The following is a 24,637-nucleotide window of genomic DNA, read 5'->3' as shown; positions in this document are numbered from 1 at the left end:
AAATTCAAAGAAAAAAAGATGGTTTTTGTGTCCTGGTGAAAAATAGGAAATATCTGTTGTTTGGTCAAAAGGCCCTGGACTCCACAATGTTTTCTGTGGCCTAATTCTTAAAACAGGAAAATGACTCCACATAGTTAATTTTTTTTCCAATATGTACCATCTTGACAAGGCTTTGATGTCATTGATCGAAACAGAGTTTTTCTACAGAGGTCATGCGTTATATTTATTCCTTTGTCAACTTATTTCTGAATTGGTACCATTCTGCTATTAACTGCAGATGAAAACTCTGGCTGGAAAAACAAAATCCTGATTGTCTAACATAAAGGTAACATATAACACAGAAGGTAAATAACGTAAGAGCGCCTGACTGAACCTCCTTTGCTAGTATATTTGATATTTTAAGCCACAGTGCATGTGTGTGTATAAGTAATAGTCATATATAATATTCTCAGATATTATATACTTATCACATACCTGCACAGTGCTTTCCAAGACAGCTACAAATTTATACATGCATCGCCTATCTAAAAACATAGAAATCAGTAAGCCTATTAAGTAGAATTTTCTTAAATTATATTTGAACAATCAACAGGAAAAGTAATCAGGTAAAGTACTGCTCTGTTCTTGTATATATCTACAATAAAATTCTATAAACAGTTGTTTCCCCAAACATACCTGAATAAAATTAAAAAAAGATAACACCCAGTGTCCTATATTTGTATATTTATGGTCATTTCAAAAACAAACAAACAAATAAAAGAGCCCCACTCAGGTGCATATTTACATTCTTCAAACTGTAGCGGTGAAAAATAATTCTATTAAGTGCAGGACATTCCTAATGTTGCAGTAGTGACATTTTCCTTAAGTCTTCATGAACACATTGCTTTTGTCTTAATGGTGATGCATTCCACGACTATGAGACAGTTCGCTTGTCGCCTTCATTTGCAGACGGTGGCACAGTCAGGATTAAAGAGCTCCTTGTATAACGGAGGAAAGAGTGTATTCACTATGTCTGGATGCGATTGCTTAAATACCTGCAGCTTCTCCCCGTGCAAGTTGCAAACTGCTGTGATGGTTGGTATCTTGGCTATTAGCTGCAGAGTGGAGAGACAGGGAAGGAGACAAAGAGGGAAGCTCATTAGTGCTCGGTCTCCTGAATCAGTGTCCTTCCTGGCCCCAGATGAAGGGAACCGACTTTGGAAAAAGATGTTCAAAAAGAAAGAAGCCTCACTTTTAGCTTCTCCTTTAGAACAAAACAAAACAAAACACCTTCCTCCCCCACTCTCTAAAGAGAAAATAAAGAGCAGGAAAGAAAGCAGGACCAAGCTTCCTAGTTCATTGTTCTTATAGAAAGTATGTATGGAAGGGAGTTTAGTCTAATCATTAGGAGGAGGTGTTGGCCGGGCAGGCTGACGAAGTTGGAATCCTGGTTCTAAAATAGCTAAATGGCTATATGTCTGTGACACCCTCTATGTCTCAGTTTTCTCATTTGTAAAATGGACTTATTCGTAGCATCTATTTCATTGAGTTGTTGTATAAACCAAGTGATGAAATTAATATGAAAGTGCTAAGAATACTGTAGGCATGAAATACAATTAGCTAATATCCTTATCTACCATTTCCCATAGATTTTTATAATGTGAATATCAGATTTTTAGTTTTGGAAGATGACAGTGTTAGAAAGGTATAACATAAATCATATGAAGTGTAATTCACAACGATCTGGACTGCTCTGCTGTCAAGGTCACTAGCCTGCCACGATCTCTCTAATCCTTTCTCACTTTAATGCATAAAATGAAACCTATATTTAATCAAGGGAGAATTTGGGAGGTCACTGGCACTCAGCTTCCTTGGAGAGGTGTTTTAAAAAGTCATGGGAGAGCATCCACTTATTATTATTTTTTTTTGAGAACATCCACTTATAACTGTTAGGTTTTGATATTTTAGTATCATGTAAGATATAATTTTGTAAATTTAAATACCCAGAAGATGGTGTTTTAATAATTTAAAATACCCAGTTTGTTAAACGCTATATATGTCATCAGGTTCTGGACAATTCTAGCTTTTAACACACTTACAATTCTGAAACACTTAGAATCCATCATTTAGTGTCAAATTTGCTTAAAACCAAGTATCACTGTGATCAAATTACTGTGGGAATAAGAAATACTCTCATATAGATAATACTTTTACAAAAGATAAGCTTGATAGTTCATATAGTTGACCAAAGGTACACTTGAAAGCAATGATGAAATAAAATAAACCCATCTAATCACCAATTAGGCTCACTGCTCTCCCTACCCTATTCAATAATAAGAAACCATTTCAGCCTTTGAAGTAAAGGAGGAAATAGATAATTAGTTACTTTGTGACTTTTCAAAATCAGAAATTTCCACTCTTTCATTAACTTTCCTTTTAACAACTAATGACTATATAACCACACTATGAGCCATTTAAAAATAGCACCAGGATTAGAGCTGTTGACATATTCATTAAAGGGATCTAGAACACACAAAGAAGTCTGGCGTTCAGAATTTTCAGTTCACTGCTATTTAATCATAGGGATAGAAATGAAAAAAAAAAACTGTAGAATTTTTACAGAATGGATGTTAAATTTTAGACTGAGAATCGGGACTTTTCAACATTATGAGGTACTTAAACTGGTAGCAGACACTTCTACTAGACACCAGAGTTCACAAACAGTAGTGTTATTGCTTATAATCTATGTGAGAAGACAGATGAATATGACCACACAGTCAAAAGCAGACTGAAAAACTGTGGCGAGTGCCATGAAGGAACGATGCTAGGAGAAGTGGTAGACAATAGGATGCTCTGACTTCTGTAAGGCAGGCACTTCTGAGAAAGGACCATTTAAGCTGGGCTCTGAAGGGAGAGAGAGAGAGAGCTAACCAGATGCTGGGGCTGGGGGGTGTATAATATGTTCCAGGATCATATGTGGTATTAGAACTAAAAGAAGTTCAGTGTCCCTGGAGCAGTGGGTGAGCATGTTCAAGGATAAAGCTGGGGAGGCTGCATAGACAGGTTATGCTAGGTCTCACGGTCTCTGTTAAGGTCTTTGGAAGAATTTTAAGAAAGATGATCAGAATCCCATTCTGAAAGATTTGATTTGAATCCTGGTGGAAAGCAGTGTCTTTTCTATATTTTCATAGGTAAAGAGTGTACAAATGTCCACTAACTAGAGTCCCTTGGGAAATTATTCAAGCTTTCTTAACCAGCTGGTTCACACAGAAGGAGACTGTAACAATTTCAGAAAACTTCTTACACATTACAATTCTCCCTGAAATAGCTACTGAATGCATAGAGGCTTTGAAAGCTTTCTGTAATCATCTGCAGTTGAACTGATGATGTGCAGAGTTCCTACAACACCCAGATGCAACTCTGTAATGCTTGTCAATCTTTGGTGTGCACAAGAATTGCTGGGGTGCTTCCTAAAAATGCAGATTACTGCAATCCACTGGTAGGGATTCTGTTTCATGAAACCTAGATGGGGAGCTCAGATTTCATGTTTGAAATACATATCCTGAGGATACTGGTGCACCGGGTCCATAGAATAGACTTTGAGAAGCACTGTTAAGAGATTCAAATCTTATAAATTTACAGCTGTTTTTAAAAATTGACAAATTCTTTATCATATAAGAAATAGTACTGGTAACTGAGTGTCAAGTTAGCTTCTTTTCTGGAGGCTGTTAAGAATTATCATATCTAGAGAGGGAAGGTTTCATTTGCTTGGTTCTATTAGTTTGGTGAGAGACAAGTAATGAAATTTCCTGAGTTCCCTATGAAACACAAATACTACATAAAGAGGACTAGTCTAGTGATAAAAATATGGACTTTCAATGAGTCTGACTGTCTGCATTTGAATCCCTGATTTGCTCTTTACAGTTATATGATCTTGGACAAGTCACTTAACCTATTAGCTTCTTTATCTGTCAGATGACAATTATGATGATCCCTATCTCAGAGAGTTGTTGTGAGGGTTAAGTGAGTCAATACAAGCCATCTATGACTGTAATGCTTCCCTCAAGGAGAGAAATAGTCAAGGTCATGTTTTCAGCCAAATAACATGGAGGACAAGAAACCAGCTTAGCCCCTAAACAAGCAACCAAAATTGATTCTCTATATATTGTATGTTTGCTTCCTAGATGGCTCAGCAGTAAAGAATCTATCTGCAATACAGGAGATGCAGGAGATGCAGGTTTGATCCCTGGGTCAGGAAGATGCCCTGGAGGAGGAAATGGCAACTCACTCCAGTATTCTTGCCAGGATAATCCCACAGACAGAGGAGCCTGATGAGCTATAGTCCATGGGGTTGCAAAGAGTCAGACATGACAAGTGACACACACATATTGTGTGTTGGGGTTTCCCCAGGAGGCTCAGTAGTTAAGAATCCTCCTACCGATGCAGAAGACACAGGAGAAGTGGGTTCAAACCCTGGGTTGAGAAGATATTATGTGCTGCAGCTGGGAAACCCAATGTCAAAAGGAGCTCAGAGAAGCCTCAGCAGTAGTTGAAGGCTCAACAACATTTTAAATAGCTGGGGTGGTGATCTAGAAGCACTTGGAGATGGAAGGGGTAGTTGATTTCAAATCGTCATGAGATTTCATCATGTTTAAATAATCCCCATGGCAGAAGTAGACAGAGGGTCTAGAAAAAGGCATTTTCACACTCATCTATTCATCTCACTCTCTTATGATAAACATTTCTTGTAAGAAGAAAGCTTTAGCTTATACCTACAGGGGTCTATAAGAAGAAAAATAGCTGAGAAGAGATAATAATCCTATGCTTCTTTCCAGAGGGTGGTTTTATGAGAAAACCCACAATTTTATAATTGGCACATTTGATGTTGAACAAATGGAACATGCAAAGGTGAAAACTAGAGATTATGTTCATGTGGGCTTTCAGGCCATCATGATGCTTTCCAACATGAAGCAGGAAGTCAACAATGGCTTGATTAAAGCAGAAGAAACTGCAGAAACACTGATAAAGGCAGGAAATACCCAGTGAGGCTATACATCCATTCGTCTTCTCCATTCACTCTTTTTGGAGTTTTTGTTTAGCTAAATCTAGATATTTGGCCTAGACTCTTCCACCATCCTTACTCCACCTGACATCCATGCTGTATGGGATGTTTTCTCTACTCTGGGAATTGCTGACTAAAGTGGAAGCAGACACTTCGTTCAGCTGGGATTGGAATCTGGAATCAGATGGAGAGCCAGCAAATTACTTTCTAAATGTAACAAATTACTTTCTAAATGTACTTTCTAAATTACTTTGTAGTGACCTAAGGAGCTAAGAGCTAGCCATATTTCACCAAGACCAAGGAAGCAGAGAAAACTGGTATTCAGAGAGGAAGAAGAAAGCAGGTACCTAAGGAGAGATAAACTTGTGGGATGAAGAATTCTGAAGGCTTCCCAATTTCTTGTCCCAGCATTTCCTGAAAGGGGGCTGGATTTCTGACCTTAGGTTCCATGAGATTTCTCTCCATTAGTTTTATTATTTTCTTCTTGCTTTTCCTAGTGGGAGTTGGTTCTTGTTCCTTGTAACTCAAGAATCCTAACCAATACATCAACTTGCAACTTCATGAGTGAGGAGTAACATCAAAACCTCTCTTCTGGAACTTCCCTGGTGGTCCAGTGGTTTAAGGCTCAGAGCTTCCATGGCAGGGGGCACAGGTTCCATCCTTGGTCAGGGAACTAAGATACTGAATGTCTTGTGGAATAGCCAAAAAACAAACAAAGACCACCTCTCTCCTTCTTATAGACTATTAGTCTGACAGACAATCCCTAAAATTTCTGGGTGTGGGACCTATGGTGTATGCCAGCAAGCTATAAATGACTAACATGAGTTGAAATAATCTGATCTCTCTCAGGGACTCCTCAAGGAAAGCACTCACGGGCCAAGACTGTGTATTATTTTTTGCTCCCTCCCCTGCATCTGGTATACAATATACACTCATTATACATGTAGGTTGAAGTAGAAAACTACTCCCTAAGAAAGCTGTTTCTTGAGAATTGATTTGGAATTAGAAATCTTGGATGATCTGTTGAACTGTTTTCTGTAATCTTGCCTCTTCTTGCATTATTTTACAGGGTATATCCCACTTGGGGAAGCTGAGCAGGGCTTCTGGGGTGCCTGGTCTTAACCTGGGCAGCGGTTACACTGGTATGTTAACTGCTTGATGATTCATTGAGCTAAACACTGATGAGTTAAGAACTTTCCGCACATATGTTGTAGTTTAATAAAGTACAGAAAAATTAAATATAAAACAAATTCCTAACTAAATATGCGGAGAAGGCAATGGCACCCCACTCCAGTACTCTTGCCTGGAAAATCCCATGGACGAAGGAGCCTAGTCACTTTCATGCACTGGAGAAGGAAATGGCAACCCACTCCAGTGTTCTTGCCTGGAGAATCCCAGGGACGGGGGAGCCTGGTGGGCTGCCGTCTATGGGGTTGCACAGAGTAGGACATGACGGAAGCGACTTAGCAGCAGCAGCAACTAAATATGAAGGAGAACAGGGAGGCTCAGACCATGAGGCCACATCATCTGAGCAGGGACTCAAGTGGTGACTAGACAGACTGTGCTGTTCCAGATTAAACTGATGAATCCCAGGCCCACCTGCTAGGAATTCTAATGTGACATCTAGTGTCCTGCACAAAGAATAAGTAGGCTTCAGGCGTAAACATCCCATTATTAATCATGACATAGTCTCTCTTGATCTTACTGAGACAGCAATGAAACTCATTGTAAATGACCCTTGGCAGTTTTCAGTGATCTCTCCATCAGTGTCTGCTTGCTCCATAGACCCTATCTATGAGTCAGCACAGCTGTTTTTTTTTTTTTTTTTTCCCCTAAATCTGTATCCTAATAGTGCTTACTAAAGTGAGAGTGACTAGGAGTGATTTGTTTCAGATAAAAATCTCAATTATTAACACTGTAAAGTAGGGCTGTGTAAACCTTCCCTCATATAAGCTTTTATTTAGAAACTTGCTACTGCTACATTAGAAAAATTCCCCTCTCTGTGTTGATGGCAGTTTTGTTGTTCTGCCAGAAACAGAAAGCCTGATAGGAATGCTGACCCCTGGATGTGGGGTTTATAAACAGTGTATGCTTTGGGACTAGAATATCACCTTAAATTCACTACTGTAGTGCACAGAGTACTCGTTTGAATCTGCAAGACCTGGAGAAATCTATTTATTCACTTATTGTAGTGGCAGAACATCTAAAGAGTCCTTAAAACTACTGCACAGGACTGAATACTGGGAGGCAAAAGAAGATGTTAGAAGCAACCTTTGTTTTTCTCTTCTAGAGTCAAAGAATGTTATACTGAAGGGACCTTAACGACCATCCAGTCCAACCTCCTTATTTAGGAGACCAAAAAAAAGTAAAGCCCAGAGAACAGATGGGCTGCCTCCCCTAGTCATATGGGGCTTAAAAATATATGTGTATATATGCATATACATATATACATACATATACATATATATACATAGTAAGTGATAGTCACTCAGTCATGTCCAACTCTTTGTGACCCATGGACTGTGGCCCTCCAGGCTCCTCTGTCCATAGAATTCTCCAAGCAAGAATACTGGAGTGGGTAGCTATTCCTCTCTCTAGGGGATCTTCCTGAACCAGCAGTCAGATTCTTTACTGTCTGAGCCACCAGAGAAGCCCATATATGTATATACATGTTTAGTTGCTCAGTGGTATCTGACTCTTTGTGACCCCATGGACTGTAGCCTGCCAGGCTTCTCTGTTTATGGGATTTTCCAAACAAGAATACTGGAGTGGGTTGACATGTCCTTCTCCAGTATATATGTATTTCTTTTGTGAGCTTTAGTGAGAATGACCAGTGTTATCTCATTTCCTCATTTCTCCAATCCGGGATCCAGCCAAATCTAACTATTATTCAGGGTCTGCATACAGTGTATACTTTCTTATACATATAGCATTGCCCCCATCACTTGGAATGCCATACTTCACCTCCCTAAACCTCTAACTTCCATCCTTTGAAACAGTATGCATTCATCAGCTATTAGTTCAAATATACCCATTTCTTGGATAAAACATTTCCCTACAGAAACAAAGTTTCTTCTGTCCACAGCAGCTACAACAACAACACCTACATGTTGGTTATGAATCACGCACCATGCTTATATTTGATCTCATTCAGTCCTCAAAATAACCATATGACATCAATACTATCTTTAATCACATTTTACAAATAAGAAAACCGAGACACAGAGGTCAAGTCACTTGTACAGAATAACTAAGCTAGTTCTGATGGTTCATTATATATATGGTACATATTATCATTATGATCATGAAAAGAGGAAACTAGATTATTTATTTTTACCACAAACAAACCAAAAAATAAATAAACTGATTAATACACAGGGGTTGAGAACTTTTAGTTAATGGATTAAAATTCCTGAATTTAAAATCCTCTCCAGGTCCAAGTTTGGTCAAAAGTATAAGGCATTGCTACTTGAACTTTAATTTCAGGAACTGGGCATGCAGAAGGTGTTTTGGAGACAGTTTTTTCAAGATGAAATCTAATGATTATGTCTGAACCCTGCACCTCACTTGAAGCCGGCTACACCTGTTCAGAGTCAAACTGGCTGGCAGTATTAACAGTCTTTGTCGTTTGCACAGAGGCAGATCCACCCCACTTACTGAGACTATAACTCAAACCCCTGGACTTGAATACAGCAGTTGCATATGTGCACATTTTTTTGGAGATAAGCTTCATACTGTGTGCCCGATTGCCTCACTATTTTAGGGGTGTCATGGAGGCAGAAGAGCTCCATGGCTATGAAGGTGAAAGAAGAAATTTCTGAAAATATGAAAAGCATCTGTGGTATGGTGGAATAGTTTTCCTTGGATTTAAATAAAGCTGTTTATTTCTTTTGGAGAGTGTGGGTTTGATGAGTGGGTGTCCCTATATGTCAATGGCGCCATTGTCCTTAGAGTATGAAGGCAGTCAGGAACTCAAGAGACTTGCCTGTCCCTTCCCTTTCCCCGACACACTTGAACCTGAGACTTAGAAAAATGGAGTGACTTATGCAAAACCACACGGTCCAGAGCAGGGAGAAATGAGAACCCAATTCTCATTCCATTTCATGGTCCCTCCACATTAGTTCACATGGTGTTAGTCGCTCAGTCATGTCCGACTCTTTGCGACCCCAGGGACTGTAGCCCACTAGGCTTCCCTGTCCATGGAATTCTCCAGGCAGGAATACTGGAGTGGGTAGCCATTCCCTTCTCCAGGGAATCTTCCTGATCCAGGGAACGAACCTGGGTTTCCTGCATTGCAGGCAGACTCTTTACCCTCTGAGCCACCAGGGAAGCCCCTAGTTCACATAACTTCCTATCAAATGATGACCGTTACAGCGAAAGGTCCACACAGAAACTCAGTATCCACACATGACCTGTGGAAGCAATGCTTTGTCATTTGACTCCAGTGAATTTTATATAAGAAATTATCCTTTCTAACACTTTCTCTGATTCCCAGATTTACAACATTCTCTTTCCGTAAGCAAAGAACTGAATGGATTTAACTAGACTTACTGTGGTGTTCGTTTCACAACATATCAGTTCAGTTCAGTTGCTCAGTCATGTCCGAGTCTTTGTAAGTCGGACATGACTCTTCACAACATATACAACTATTGAATCATTATGTTATATACCTAAGCCTAATATAATGTTGTATGTTAATTATTCTTAAGAAATAAAATAATTGTATACCTTTCCCACTAAAGATGGAAAAAGGAGAGTTAAGCTGACTTGGTGTTTTAATTTTTTTTTTTTTTTTTGCTATTACATATTTTTCATCTTCAATTTCTGTCTTCTTTCTACCCCCAAATATCTCAGATCACCATCAGGATACCAACCAAGTAGTACAAAATGGTATAAGCACAAGGGTTACTGTCTTGGGGAAGTAATAATCAGCACATCGCAGTGTGTTAGAATTTATGCAGTGTATGTATCTCATTTGAACCTATACTTCTCTATAGGAGTAAGAAATTATAATCTTCATTTTACAGACGAAAGAACCACAGTTTTCTGATAAGAAGATGATCCCCTGAAGTGGAATAGTTTTTGTCTAACTCTGGATTTTAGGGTGCTAAATATGGGGAATAAAGTCTTTGGGGGATCCAAATGCAAGAAACATTCTTCCTGCCAACATTAACTAACCAGATGCATTTATGCATACATGCTACACAGCAATAGAAAGACAGATGCAAATATCCACATTATCACCATTTCTGCCTAGTATATCTGAAAGCATGTTGAAGTTTTGCTCTTACCTGGGAGAAAATTGAGGTATGAAGAGCATAGGATTTGTCCTTGCCCATGTGATAAGTGACAAGTTACATCAAAGAGACTATCACTCTACGGTGTAGAAATGTTCTTCCTAGTGATGTGTTAATTTTAGCAAAATGTTACCATAATGAAGCAGCATATTTAACTCATGGAGGTTTTTTATGGTAGTACTCTGTATGTGCAAAGTAAAATTTGATAGTATCCCTAGCAGAGTCCCCGTCCCCCCACCCCCCCGCCCCCCGCCCTTTAAAATAAAGAACTTCAAGAGCAGAGTGGGAGAGTTTTAATGATAAAAATATAGAGTTGGATAACTGTCGTCTGTAACTGAGGATAAGCTCCACTTCTTAGTTGCTTAACCTCTAAAAAAAACTCCAATTCTTAAGAAATTTAAGATACTTTAGGATCTAAAATAATGCTAGATATCATTAGAAAACTCCTTATTCCTCTTATGATCATTTTATGTTGGTACATAACTTTTTCCAGAATTCTTCTAAAGGATCACTATTTTTAATTAAGTTGAATTGTGAATGAAATGCAAAGCGCTGTGCATGCAGTCTGCCCTTGAGATACTTCATTTTGAAAGAATCCCAGATTAGAGGTGAGGAGATTAGAGTTGAAGGAAAATTTACAAGGCATCAGTCTAATCTTCTACTCTGGGTAGGACTGCCATTAACAACATATCTGGAAGGAAACAAGGCAGAATCTCTAAGAATCTGACCAAAGACAGGGACCTCACTCCACTCAGTGGTCTACCCTCTGTTCAGCAGTTCTCATCCTTTTATAGTTCTTCCTTATTTTGAATAAAAATCTAACCATTCTTTTGTCCAGACCAGACTCCCAAGTGGCGCAAAGTCTCCTCTTTCTTCACATGTGATTTTTGAAGATTTGTTTCCTTGCTTTTGTTCTTCAGATAAGCACCCTCAGTTCCTATAATGTGTCTTCCTCTATCTGGGGTTCAGACCCATCAGTATCATCCTTGACTAAGAAGTTATTGTGCTCTCAACTTATTATAGTTTCTTAGTGTCCCTTTTCTCTGGTACTCTTGCTGCAGTCCATGGAGTCGCGAAGAGTCAGACACGACTGAGCGACTTCACTTTCACTTTTCACTTTCATACATTGGAGAAGGAAATGGCAACCCACTCCAGTGTTCTTGCCTGGAGAATCCCAGGGATGGGGGAGCCTGGTGGGCTGCCGTCTATGTGGTCGCACAGAGTCAGACACAACTGAAGTGACTTAGCAGCAGCAGTGTCCCTTTTAAAATGCACACTTGAAGTTTATGCCACCTTTGGTAATCTTCAGACCTTGTTGCTGATGAGACATGTCCCTTGCCTTATGTGACTAGCCCTCCCCTGCTCACTGGGCTCTGTCAGTGACAGGAGGTCTGTGCTTCGAGGACCTACCTTCGCCAAGGTCTCATCATCCAGGTGATTCTTCTGAATCACATGTTGAAGTGCAAAATAAATTTTTTCCTGAAGCTTCTGGACCTTCCTTGGTTCTATCAGCCAGGCTCGGTCTAAGAAAGGAAAAGGGTGGGTAGGAAGGGGACAGAAGGTAAGCTTCGTTGTATTTCACCTACCTATGTAAATGCTGAGATTTAGACCTAATTCAAATTAGTCTAAATTGCTTCTGAAGACATGTAATTATTTTTCTAAAACAAATAGTTTATAAGCAACGCCATGAGGACAGTAATGTACAAAACACTGACAGGAAATTGGGGTGGAGGTAAGGACACAGTGATTCAAAGACCTGCATGTGTCTTACTGTCTGTGACAATTTACATCTCTAACTCATTCTCTGAACATATGCTTAGATTTTCTTTCAAAGTGTAAGTTAATGATTTGTGAAGAAATGAATTATAGAAGTGAAGAAAATCTATTGTAAAGGAGCATTTTTGGTATTCAGGATCCCCCTTCTTTTATATAAGCTGTTATAATTTATACACTATCAACATGAATCAACATAACAATTAATCCCGTGTCCTCTTTTTCTATATTGAATATTTAAATAATGGCTGGGATAATCCCTCCTTTCCTTTAGCCTTTCCTACTTTCTTTTTTCTTTCCTCCCTCCCTCTCTTTGTTCTTTCATTTTGTTCTTCTTTCTTCCTAGCTGCTTTATACCATGGTGACAAAATTCAGTCCGGCATCAATGCCTTAGGTTGAAACTTCAGTGAAGAGACACCCGGAGTGTCCAAATGCTGAACAAATACTCATGGAAAAGAACTTCATATGATCCTTCTGAACACAGTTCAGGTCAGGTGAGAAACTCGATTCTGTAATCCTAGACAGGGCCAGGACAAGTCTAGCCAACAGTTAAGCAAACCCTTACGTAAGTGAGCACAAAAACCTTTAGTGACCATTGTCAATCAGAATACATTAAGTTTCCCTGCTTCTCCCTTCCCTAAACCATCCGGAGCTGAATAGACAGTAACTATTATGGCAAGAACCTGGGCGGAAGGGTGGGTCTGGCATGAGATGGAGCCTCCGAAGGCTGGAATACTGTCTTTCCCCTCTGAATATGGCACTATGCCAAGGTGGCAAACATGGTATCTTGGAGTTGCTTCTAGAAGCCTGAGTGTGGGTCTGTGACCAGGGCTGGAACATTCCCCACCGGGTAGAATAAGCTAAACCTCATGCTTCGCTTCCATACTCTGTGGAATTTGATGGCTTTAGCATGTTCTTCCTAGAAAAAGGCTCATAGTTCAGCTGATTTTTCACTCATAAGAAGCACGTTTGCCTTTCAAATGGGGCAATTATCTTCATGGATTGTTTAAATTTGATATATTGTGTATTAAATATTTGCTGCTAGGAATTTACTGACTTGCCACACACATTCCTAAGAGGACAGTGAATTTTGTATTGCTTCCTTTGAGGAAGCAGGAATCAGAGTGAAACCACCTGCCTCATCACAGACTTGCAGGCTTAGTCTTCTACTGAACTATAATTGATGGGAAGAAGCAAATGCAATGAGAAAATGGCAGGAGGAAAATTATTTGGCATTTGGTTGCTACCAGAAATAAATCTTTCTTGTCACTTCTTCCATTTGTCTTTGTGCTGCCAATTCTGGAAAACCTTCTAGGGTTAAAAAAAAAAAAAGGGAAAAGCTTGGAGGAACAACTTTATTTTAGAGCCACAAAAGAAACCGTTAGTAATAAGATACCAATTGATAACTAACTTCCATTTTTGATAAAGTAATAAAAAAACAGAATCAAATTTTTAAAATCATTAAAAAATAAAAAAATAAGTAAATAAAGCCTACCAGATACAAAGTGTAAAGGCTGTATTATGGGGACACATAGCTAGAGTGATATGTCAACAAGTCCCATCACCAGGAAGATTAATTTCTTCCAGCCTCACTGAAAAATGTGTTAGGTGTAAGAAAAGAGAAAAGAGCAAGTCTCTAGAGATAAATGGTTTATAGAAGGAATGAGTCTCTTGACCATAAAAATGACCAGGAATGTGTCTTTCTTTCTATAGAGAACTGTTAATGACACTGCTATTCCTTGACCTCAAATCTAACCCAACAGATGACTGAATGAGCAGCTCTGACTTTTCATTCTGGTTGAGGAAGGAACCATGCATTTATGAGGATTCTATACAGTTTCAAACTGGCACATGCTTTTAAAAAGAATTTCAATGACTATAGTGCCATTTGATCTATAAATGTCACACCTTAATCTGCTTTGAAAACTTTCCGCTGTTTATTGCATTTCAGAGCTAGACTGTCTTTATTATTATGAAACTCAACCTTCTTTGCAGGTGAGGAAACTGAGATTCTGAGGCGTGAAGTGTTTAAGGTCACCCAGATACCTGATGATAGAACCTGTTCTAGAGTGTCTACCACCACATCAGAGGTTCTTCCTTTTCCAGTCTTTAGTAGGAGCCATTTTTCCCTCTGGTGTCCTTACCTCCTTTTAAAGCTTCTAATATTGCTTTAAACAACAACAAAGCGGCGCCAGCATTTGCCTGAAGTAAGAACGCTAACAATAATGTGGATAGAGAGGCCAGTGAAACAGATATTTAAAGAAAAGAAAGTATGTGTTTTACTTTTTTTAATCCCTATGCTGGCTTGTTCATTCAAGTATATTTCTAAGTCTCACCTTATTGGACATTTTTTCTGTGTCCTTTATTCTTAAAATCAAAATAGAACTTAGTTATAACTCAGGCCACTATTTGTCTTCATTTATTCCTTAAGAAATGATGATGCTTTTCTGAATCTGGAGTCAACCTTACCACACGCCCTATTCTTGCATTTGAGACAAAATGGATCATTCAAATTAACGTGAGGGTACTTTTCTTTGAATTGTCCAAAAATATCACAAGCTTGCTAAAGAAAATATAGTTCTTTGAAAGTTTCTCCAGTGAACCTTGGCTTGGGTAGGTGCAATTCATGTTAAAGATAGCAAAACAGGTTTGTTTTTTTTTTTTTTTAATGGTAAGTACCTCAGACCTCCCTACCTGGAGATATCAGAACAGCAGAGGAGAACAAAGCAATCTCTTCCTCAGTCAGCTGCAAGGAACACAAATTCTTTGCAAAGTCAAATGCTTCATTCACTAAGTCATCAGAACCTAGAAAAGAAGGCAAATCAAGTGAAAATATTTGAATAGAATGGTGTAACAATAAGAAAAAGTCCCATAATCAAGAAATTATTAAAGGTCTTGTGTACTAAGCACAAAGAAAAAATATTTCCAAGTTCCTGACTGGGAGAAATGATTTGTGCTCTGCTGTGTGCTAAGTCATTCAGTTGTGTCTGACTCGTTGGGACTCTATGACCAGGCTCCTCTGTCCATGGGATTCTCCAGGCAAAAATACTGAAGTGGGTAGCCATTCCTTCTCCAGGGGATCTTCCCAACCCAGGGATCAAACCCCCATCTCCTGTGTCTCCTGCATTGCAGGTGGATTCTTCACCTGCTGAACCATCAGGAAAACCTGAGAAGTGATTTAGTGATGATTGTGAGTGAGAAAAGTGGGCACTGTCTTCACCAGGTAATGAAAGTAAAAATTACCAATGAAGGGCAGATAGAAACAGTATACACCCATTGTAATATCCAACTGGGACTATATAACCCCACTTTAATCTTGTAAATTTGAAATTAGTTCCAACTGAAAAATTTTAAATTAGTGATTTGAGGATCCTTTAGTATGGAGATAGCATTCACAGAAAACCTAAAATATTATGTATAATGGGCCAAGGGCTGTCATTTTTAGTGGCACTTATAGGATGTCACTGGCGATGCAGGATGTCCATGGGCCTCAAACTAAGAGAATGGAGATAAAGTGCCTGTCAATAAAGTGCCTGTAATTTCCCGGAAATTTGATTGAGGAGCAAACAATCATTCCTTTTTACCTTCTAATGAATGACTCACAGGTCAGCTGCTTAGCCATTGTGGATCCTCACAAAACAATGCTTCATCCCTACACGGATCCTTGGTCAATGTTTATTTTATGAGGCTGGAAATATACCCAAGTTGCTTGCCAATGTTTTTCCTCCTTTCTTGAAAATCTAGCTTTGGAGATGACATGGATGTGTATCAGCTACAGGAGGGAAACACTGCCGGCCCTGGTGGACTTGCTGTTGGCTACCGTATCAGCTAACAGCACAAACGATGAAAGGGAAGTGGCCTTCTTTGATGTCTGTGGGCAGGATATGGAACGAATGACATTGCCAGTAGTTACAACCTTTCCTGGCATCCGTCCATCTTTGCTAACGTTCTTATCCACCCCGTACACTGATGACTGGAAGTGAATGACATACTTCCAGAGACTGACTCTATCCTGCCCTCCCACAAGAATGGTCTGGGGATCATTTAGGGCTAGTTGGCACCCATGCTGTTTGTGCTTTCAGAACTTCATGAATTGACAGGGAGAACCCGTGACTCTGGGTGCAAAACAAGTGAAAGACTTCCTCCTTTAAACATCTTCGTTCACGATTATAAACTTGCATAAGAAACTAAGAGGTCACCCATGGACCACCAGTGGTCTATATGTTATACTTTGTGAAGCAGTAAGCTAGAAAGTAAAAGAAAACCTGATCCTATAAAGAGTGCTTAGAATGCATCCCAGTTCTTTAAAGTCAGTTTTCATTGACTTCTGAATGAAGCATGGCTGGTATCAAGAGGGTCCATGTTCCCTTCCTTCTTTTGATACTTGGAGGCACAGTTGTAAAATCAGAGGAGTTAGATGAAACATTGGAGGCTCACCTAGTACAACCCTTATCAAACAATGAGATACCAGTTCTCATTAGAGAATCAGGACATTTCTTTTACCAGTTATAATCTAAGTGGAGAAACTGATGGTAGCTAATAAAACTGTGTCATCCCCAAAGGTGAACTCACCTAAGGCCTTGAACATCTGCATTCCTCCATATTTTCCTTCAAACAGAACAGTGTTGTTTAATGGGTTGAAGGCACGACACATTCTCACTAAAACCACTTCCAAGCAACCTAGGAGAAAAAAAGTTATGTATATATACACAATAATAAAGACCTTCCTACTGCATGTAGGTCAAGAGACATCAAAAAACTTTAAAATACACACAGACTCATCGACATACACATTCAGAAACACCTCAAGATTCCTTCCCAAGTGAAAGAGAACTATGTCACAAATAAAGCTCTTGATGCCTCTGTGAGGAATGCAAGATAAAACACACTTTAAAGGGACTAAAATGGAGGGCAACAATGTTTTCTTTGGAAGCATGCATTCCGCCCTCCCCCACCATTTTTGACTAATATTAAAGTTAGTTTCAAATTCACAGGTGATGATAAGTGGCCCAGAAAGAAGCTTTTTGGCAGGCAACTGCAGTCTGTTAACTTTTCGTAGAAGTTTGGTATTGGGAAAACTTGCACGCTACTTCAGTTGTTAACACGGTCTGTTTATATTTCTGCGTATGATGACCTAAGGACACCTTCAGGATGTTTCCTGAAGGTGCCGTTTACGTATTCATGTCTTTGACACAAGGGTTTCTTAAAGAGGTCAAACAAGTTTTGGCAAAATACTGAGCACTATCCACTCCAGGGAGTTATAATCAATATTCACAGATCAAAGGTTTATTGAAAGCCCATCAAGAAGTAGTTTGTTCAGCCTCGATGGGCCTAACATTTCTGAATTTGCTGTTCAATAGCGGCAAGGGTCCTTGTCTGTAGCCATAGGCAATTGTGGCCTATTTTATTTCATTGTTATATCTCCAGGACCTAGAAAAGTCCCTGGCACATAGTACATGCTTAATAAATCTTTATTAAATGAATTAGTTCACTACTTCTGTTTGTCCCTCTGAATACTTACTGACATCCTGAGGAACGACTGCATGGGGCTTTTGCCCCACAATGGGTTGGAAAGTGACATCCACAGTCAGAAGTCACACATTTGCATGAGAACATCACACAGATGATTTGGTTACACATGTGGGGTACCCCGAGGTATCCCTGGTGTCTTCATTAATCTGGTATTTCTATCTAGTATTTCTTCTATAATCTAGTATTTCTTTGTTCTGCTGATTTCTCTGCTTTCCCTCATATGTCACCTTAGCATAGGAGCTTACACATTGGGAATTCACAAATATTAATGGGCACAATGCTTTTCTGACTAAAAGAATAATAGGAACCACTTATTCAGTATCTACAATATGGAAGGCACTTTACTTGACCCCTTACATTCCGTGTCACCTACCTACCCTTAAACCAAGGTGGATTTCATCACTGCCTTGACTTATTAGTCAGGTGGAAATAACACTCTGAGACTTTGGAAGCTACATCAGAAAAATGCTATGCACTTCTGTCTTGCTCTCTTGAAATGCTAACTTTTGAAACCAGCCACCATGCTGTGAGAAAGTCCAAGCAGTCTGTGGAGGGGCTCACATGGATAGGAACTGAGGCCCTTCAGCCCAAAGCCTTGACTGAACTCTGAGCTGTCAACTGGCACAAACTGCTAGCCCTGTGCATGAGCCAAAGTGAAAGGGGGTCCTCCTGCCCTCAGTCAGGTTGCCTTGGTGAACACCACAGGAAGCAGAGACAAGCCATCCCTGGCTGAGACCTGCTCAAATCAGCTTTGGGAGCAAAACGAATTATTATTGTTGTTTGAACTAAGTTTTAGGGTGATTTTTAATCCAGCAACAAATACATCAAGTTCACCTTTGAGTCAAGATTTGCACCTCCTTTTTAATCATTTGGTAAAGAAGCAGCAATAACTTAGAATACTTATTTTATCTGACTCAAGTTCAAAAGCCAGCTTTGCTAGGTACTGGGTAGGTGGTATCAAACACAGCCCTTCAGTTCTTTGAATCTTTGCTTCCTCATTTATAAGATGGAAACCATATTGAGCACATGAGATTAAAAAAAGATGTCATAGGTAAACTTAAACATGTATATGTGCGCTATTACATATATAAAATTATGTTATTATTATTTGCTGTAGCCCTTTACGTCAACACCAGAGTGGTTCTTATTTTCTATTTTCAAAGGGGGCCGAGAAAGACAAGTAAATAGTTTTCCTGCTTGGGTAATGGCAGCTGCAAAGTGAACCACGTGCAGCTTCTTGAGGTACTTCCTAAGTGACTGTGCACGTGTCAGGGAGTATGTGTGAGAGAAGGGGGAGGAAAGATTAGAGCAGAGTGAGTTTCTCCCAGTGTATTCTTGCTGCAGGCTATCCTCATTAAAATGATTGGAAATGACCACAGAGGCAGAGCTCAGCTAACCTGGATTCCAGCCCCCCAACAGAAGGCAAGTAGTACATTTTAGAGCCAGCTCAGCAATTCAGCCACCTTGACACGCTAATTACTTGCACTGCCTGTCAAGCTGGGTATCTCAACCTCCGCAATTAATAGCTCCACTTTCAATAAGCAAAATTGTATTTGACTTCAAAGGCAAGCTGAATGAGTATCAGGGCATTTTTATTACTGAGTGTTTCCTTTGGGAGTTGGCTGACAGTGTGGGTGGTAAAAATGAGCTACATAGCAGATGGAGGATTTTCTAGAACCAACCTCAGCTAAGGGTGGACCATATCCTGGTCTAAAATAGACCCTCTTCCGCCCAGCAATGAATCTTCTTGCTTACCTGACTTAAGAAGTAGGATTTGATCATTTTGACAGAGTTCCATGAAGCCTGTTATTCGCTTTGCAAACTCTACCACATACTGGATGGCGTGGGTTATCTGGATGGCACATTGCTGCCACAGTGCTTCCCTGGACTTCAAGAGAGAAAACACAGAATGTACATGGAGCCAAGAACAACTTGGAGACTCAGTGAAATACTCAAGGTTGCTCTAACCGGCGCTTACCTGTCACTTGGGGGTTAATGGTGGGATTTCACCCCCCTTTCGAAGAGGGGTGATATTTTCTAAGATGTTGTTTTAATTTATTTGGACCTTGATACACCACAATTATCGAAGTACTAAAGCTAAAATAATGGAAATATTGCAATAGTACATAAAGATCGATATTTACAGGGTTTTTTTTAATCACTTTTTTCTCCTCCTCTCCTCACCTAAACAAACTCAAGCTCTTAGTCTATTTTGTAAAATCAAACTCTTACACTTAGTAATAGCAATTTCATTCACAGACTTCCACAAAATTATTTTCAGTGTGTATCCGACTGACACTAAGTTTTTTTTATGTTGTGTTCTTTTCCCAGAACTTATAGAGACTGTTTTTTGGTACAAAAAGAATTTCAATGGGAAAGACGTCAGATCAAATCACTCTCTTAAGTAAAACAGAATCCAGAAATGTATTTTGATCCTTGGGTTATTTTCTTTGGAAATCCAAGTATGTTAATTCTGTTTTTTTATTGACCATAATAATACCTATGCTTTTGTCTCCTGATTCATGTAAAAGTGGTAACATTTAATTGTTCCACTGGAGAAAAATCAGTATGTTATAGTCATATATTTAGATATAGACACATTTATAAATTTTACAAAAGTTAATTTACTGGTAGATTTTGTGATTGTGGATCTCAGTCTTGTAAATAATGTGAGTCAAAACAACAACAACAAATTCCTTCTCTTAAAACCTTCTCTAATGTACATGAAATAATCAAAATAATAATAATTATAATAAAAACAACATCCCAATTATAATAATGTGGGATGAGTTCTCCCTTTTTCCTCTGGTCATTTTTTAACATGTAGGACAAGAAGAAAACACTCAGAATGTGTTGTTTAATATTTTTCTAGAGTAAGTTTGCAAATATTACTGCTATGATTTTCAACTGCTCTCGTTCCTTGCCTGGACCAAGGAAGCCACCAAGAGATGTCCTAACATATCCAATGTGGGCCCAGTCTCCTCTGTCACTCGAGTAGGGCACTGGTTTTCAGTCAGAGCAGTTTTGCCTCCAGATTTGGCAACATCTGGACACATTCTGGTTGTCGCAACTACATGGGAGGGCATACTACTGGCATCTAATAGGTAGAGACCAAAGATGATGTTTAACGTCCTACAATGTGCAGGCCCGTCCTTACAGCAAGGAATTGTCCAGTCTGAAATGTCAATAGGGCTGAGGCTGAAAACGTCAGAGAAGTCACAGAAAACCCTTTCGTTTCCCAGGATACCTTGCTTTGATACGCTTTGATCTCTTCGTAGGTGTGGGTCTGCCATGCCAGCTGGTGCAGCTCCTCCATGGTGTACTGACATGTCTCCAAATGGGACTTAATGATGTTCTGTGCAATTCGATCTGTGAGAAAGAAGACCACTTTGAGGGTTTGTGAATAAAATCCCACTCTGCTGAAGGACGGGGAAGGCCATGGCACCCCACTCCAGTACTCTTGCCTGGAAAATCCCATGGACAGAGAAGCCTGGGAGGCTGCAGTCCACGGGGTTGGGAAGAGTTGGACACGACTGAAGTAGCAGCAACAGCAGGAGCTGCTGAAGGAAACCTGCTGTTAATGTGTTTCCTGAAGGAATGCATTTTGAAGATACTCCACTTGTATGAACATATCTTTAACACTACTATCTATTTACACATCTCCAGACAAACTCTTTATTGTTTTCCCCCCCAATATCATGCTTTTAATAAAAATTAACTGCCTTCTCCTCCTCTTTTTGGTCACAAAATTGGGGTCTTAAAGTTATAGTGTTCAAATAAATATTTATTTTTGAAATAGATACAAATTACCATGTTTCTTGCTTTTTGGCCTGAAAGTCTGCTAGCAGTCCTGTAACATTTGCTATACTGTAACAGTCGGCTTAAGCTCCAAATACTTTAAAATATTTTGAAAATCACTAGATCACCAGTGTTTATCTCAGAAAGGAGAAGTTGAAATATAAATGTTTTGCCTATATTTTAATAAGGGAGGATTTAGCAATAATCTAAAAACATAGTTTTATATAGAGCAAAGAGAAGAAAATGGGGAGTGGGCAGGGATAGAAGTCAGACTTCTCCAATCGTATTAATTTTGTAGATTTGACTTTGGAACCATGTAGATATCTTCTGTAAATAACAGGAGAGGGAGATGAAATAATATTGACTCATGAGGTGATAATTTTGAAGTTAGGTCATTAGTGTCTTTATATTCTTTCAAATTTTTCATAAGATAAAGTTTTTCTCTGAAAAAGTTAAAAAAAAGAAAATAGTTTTATTCATAAAAAAGTAGAAATAAACACAATCAATCTTGGTGGGGCATTTAGTCCAAATGAGTTATATATGGCATTGTATCTTAAATATTGATCATTTTGAGTTTCAAGGTATGAAAGTTGAGTCATAGCACCAGACACAAGAATTCTATTTAACAAGCTGCTATGAGTTCCCGAAGTTGGATGGAGCTGGAAGAAGGTCCCCTCATAATCCCTTCTGCTATTTGAACACATGAAGGTGATATCTTGAGAAACCAAAGTATGTGAGTCGCTCAGTTCTGTCTGACTCTTTGTGACCCCATGGACTGTAGTCCACTAGGCTCCTCTGTCCACAGAATTCTCCAGGCAAGAATACAGGAATGGATAGCCATTTCCTTCTCCAGGAGGTCTTCCCGACCCAGGAATCAAACCCGGTCTCCTGCCTTGCAGGTGGATTCTTTATCATCTGAGCCACCAGGGAAGCCCTTGGGAAACCAAAGTACTTAGGAATTCTGTAAGTGGGATATGAGTAAAACGAAGATGACCAACTTTTTTTCCTAATAACTGTTCTTGGCTCATATAGAAGTGGAGTTTCTCTTATGTTGCAGGTTGTGCCATTTTAAATGCAATTTCTGTCTTTCTAAGTAGCTATATTTTATTTCTTCTGCAGGAGAAATCTCAAAGCAGTACTTAGGTACCTTTTTTTTTTTTTTTTTTTTTTTTTACCTTGCTAAGCTTCTGATTTATATGGCATGAAATAAATTGAGTTTTAGTAATGTAGAGAATTAAAAAGGTAAGCTTAAGTTTCTAATTTACCTTCCAAATAAAAAATCTCCTATAGCCATTGCCTGGCACATTATATACACTGAATAAATGGTAGCCACAATCGTCATTATTGGGACATTCTACATAGTTTTTCATCAGGGAAGCAATCTGACCACACAGTGGAGACAAAACAGAGATATTTAATTTTGGAATCAGTGCTACTGAAGGAAGATATTTCAATATTTATTAGAGTTGTTCAATCAGAGCCATAAGCTGATGGATATAGAAGATGCTACAAAATTCTAACTTATGATTATTGTTATGCTCTATTGGATTCAGCATTGAGCATTTCTAGATTTTCATTGCTTATCATATTATAAAGATCCTTTCTTTAAAAAAATCCTATATTCAAAATTTTATTGAACATCCTCCTATGTTGTAAAACAGGGCAGGAAATATTCTATACATCATATTAAAATAGATTGGTATGTCATGGTTCATCATTTTTCAATTTCACTTGGGCAGTCTAATTACTAAGACTCTTAAAAAAACATATCTATTCCTCAGTAGGTATATAATGAAAACATAAGATTTTTATGGCTCTATAGTTTTCAAACCTTTATCTTCTCGGTGTAGTCTGTTTTCATTTTCAAAGATATACGATTTGTCAGTAATTTACAGGCTTCAGGGTTTATAAGCAAAATTACAATTGCACTCAAAATTGCACTATGAAAAACTTTTTATCTGTTCTTTTACAACATTTCCTGAGAATTGCTGGCCAAAGTTTAAGAATTCTCTAGCTCTCTGCCACCAAAATGTAGGATTCTATGGGATATGAGAGAAGTGAACATAATAAACACATGGGCAGATCAAGCACAATGGAAAGTTAGCTCCACATGGATGCTTTAGGACTCAGCTCAAATAGGAATGGCTTGTGTCCTCAGGTAGAATAGGCAACTGCCTTCACACTTACTTCTCACTCAGCCAGGCCTTACTTCCAGTCAGGCTCACATTATGCTTATTTGAGTGGATGATTTTACACACTTCAAGATTGTGAATTCTTCAAGAACTGGACTGTAGAACCCAACATAATGCTTTCATATATTCATTCACATGTTCACACATGTTTTTTGAGGCAGTATTACATGCCTAGCTAAGATACAGAGTTTTAAAAAAGACCTTTTTTTTTGGTAAAGGATCTTATAATAATATCTTGTCATATCTTGATATAACAAATACCATGAGTTACTGTGGGAGCCCAAAGAAGAAAATGTCTAACTCAGTCTGGGGAAGGCAGAAAAACATCCATAGAGAAGATGCCTGTTGACCTGAGTCTGAACAGGAGTTTGTCACATAAAGAGGGAGACAGACCTCAGGTAGAGGGGATGATGGAAAGGCACAGAGAGAAAACTAGCTCTGAGCTGGATAACTGCTGACATTATACTTTACATCTTCACAATCTTTACCTTTTACGAACAATTTCCCTTTGACTGAGGAAAAAAGTGAGGTTCAGAAAGAGTGAGTGACTTTAGACCCATTTTCACAAAGGTAACAAATGGTGTTTTGAAATCAGCTCTGTCTTTCCCAGCAAAACGTCTATATTGTTGGCAATGTAGAGTGCATGGAAGAGATGAAAAGAGGGAAAAAAGAGACTAGAGATGGACTCTGTGACTGGAGACGGAGCAGCTGAGTAAGCCAGGCCAAAGAGTTCGAATTTTATCTTGTAGCAATTCAGAGTTAGTGGAAGCTGTGAGGCAGGAGAGTGACATGGTTGGTCTTCTGTTTTTAAAGGGTTATCTTGGCCACAGCAAAGAAGATGAGATGGCACTAAGGAGTAAGTGAGATTAATCAGGCTGTTGTGAAAAATACAGGCAATGTGAGGGATTTCTGAACAAGGTGAGAATGACAGAGACAGAGTGGAGGGGCTAGATTTAGGACAGTTCTGAAGAAGGATGCACAGGATCAGCAAGGGGAGTATGAGT

At 39.0% G+C, this 24,637-nt stretch overlaps 1 protein-coding gene and 1 long non-coding RNA gene across 2 annotated transcripts in view; one reads left to right on the top strand and one right to left on the bottom strand.

Annotated features, from left to right (window-relative positions):
• Nucleotides 1–849: 849 nt before the first annotated feature.
• RORB (RAR related orphan receptor B) overlaps nt 850–24,637 on the bottom strand; it is a 203,879-nt gene continuing 180,091 nt past the window's right edge. Inside the window, exons 5-10 of the mRNA XM_006057218.4 lie at nt 20,891–21,012; nt 19,399–19,531; nt 16,684–16,791; nt 14,806–14,916; nt 11,749–11,861; nt 850–1,094 (exon numbers count right to left, since the gene is read on the bottom strand). Of these exons, the coding sequence (XP_006057280.1) occupies nt 939–1,094; nt 11,749–11,861; nt 14,806–14,916; nt 16,684–16,791; nt 19,399–19,531; nt 20,891–21,012 (743 nt within the window). The 3' untranslated portion in view covers nt 850–938. The remainder of the gene's footprint in view (nt 1,095–11,748; nt 11,862–14,805; nt 14,917–16,683; nt 16,792–19,398; nt 19,532–20,890; nt 21,013–24,637) is intronic.
• LOC123332845 lies at nt 19,526–21,606 on the top strand. The gene is made up of 2 exons (XR_006549944.2): nt 19,526–19,670; nt 20,922–21,606. It is a non-coding gene; the product is annotated as an uncharacterized LOC123332845 (long non-coding RNA).

This window comes from Bubalus bubalis, chromosome 3 (assembly GCF_019923935.1).
Source record: "Bubalus bubalis isolate 160015118507 breed Murrah chromosome 3, NDDB_SH_1, whole genome shotgun sequence".
Classification (NCBI taxonomy): Eukaryota; Metazoa; Chordata; class Mammalia; order Artiodactyla; family Bovidae; genus Bubalus; species Bubalus bubalis.
This window is presented reverse-complemented; position numbering and strand designations above follow the sequence as displayed.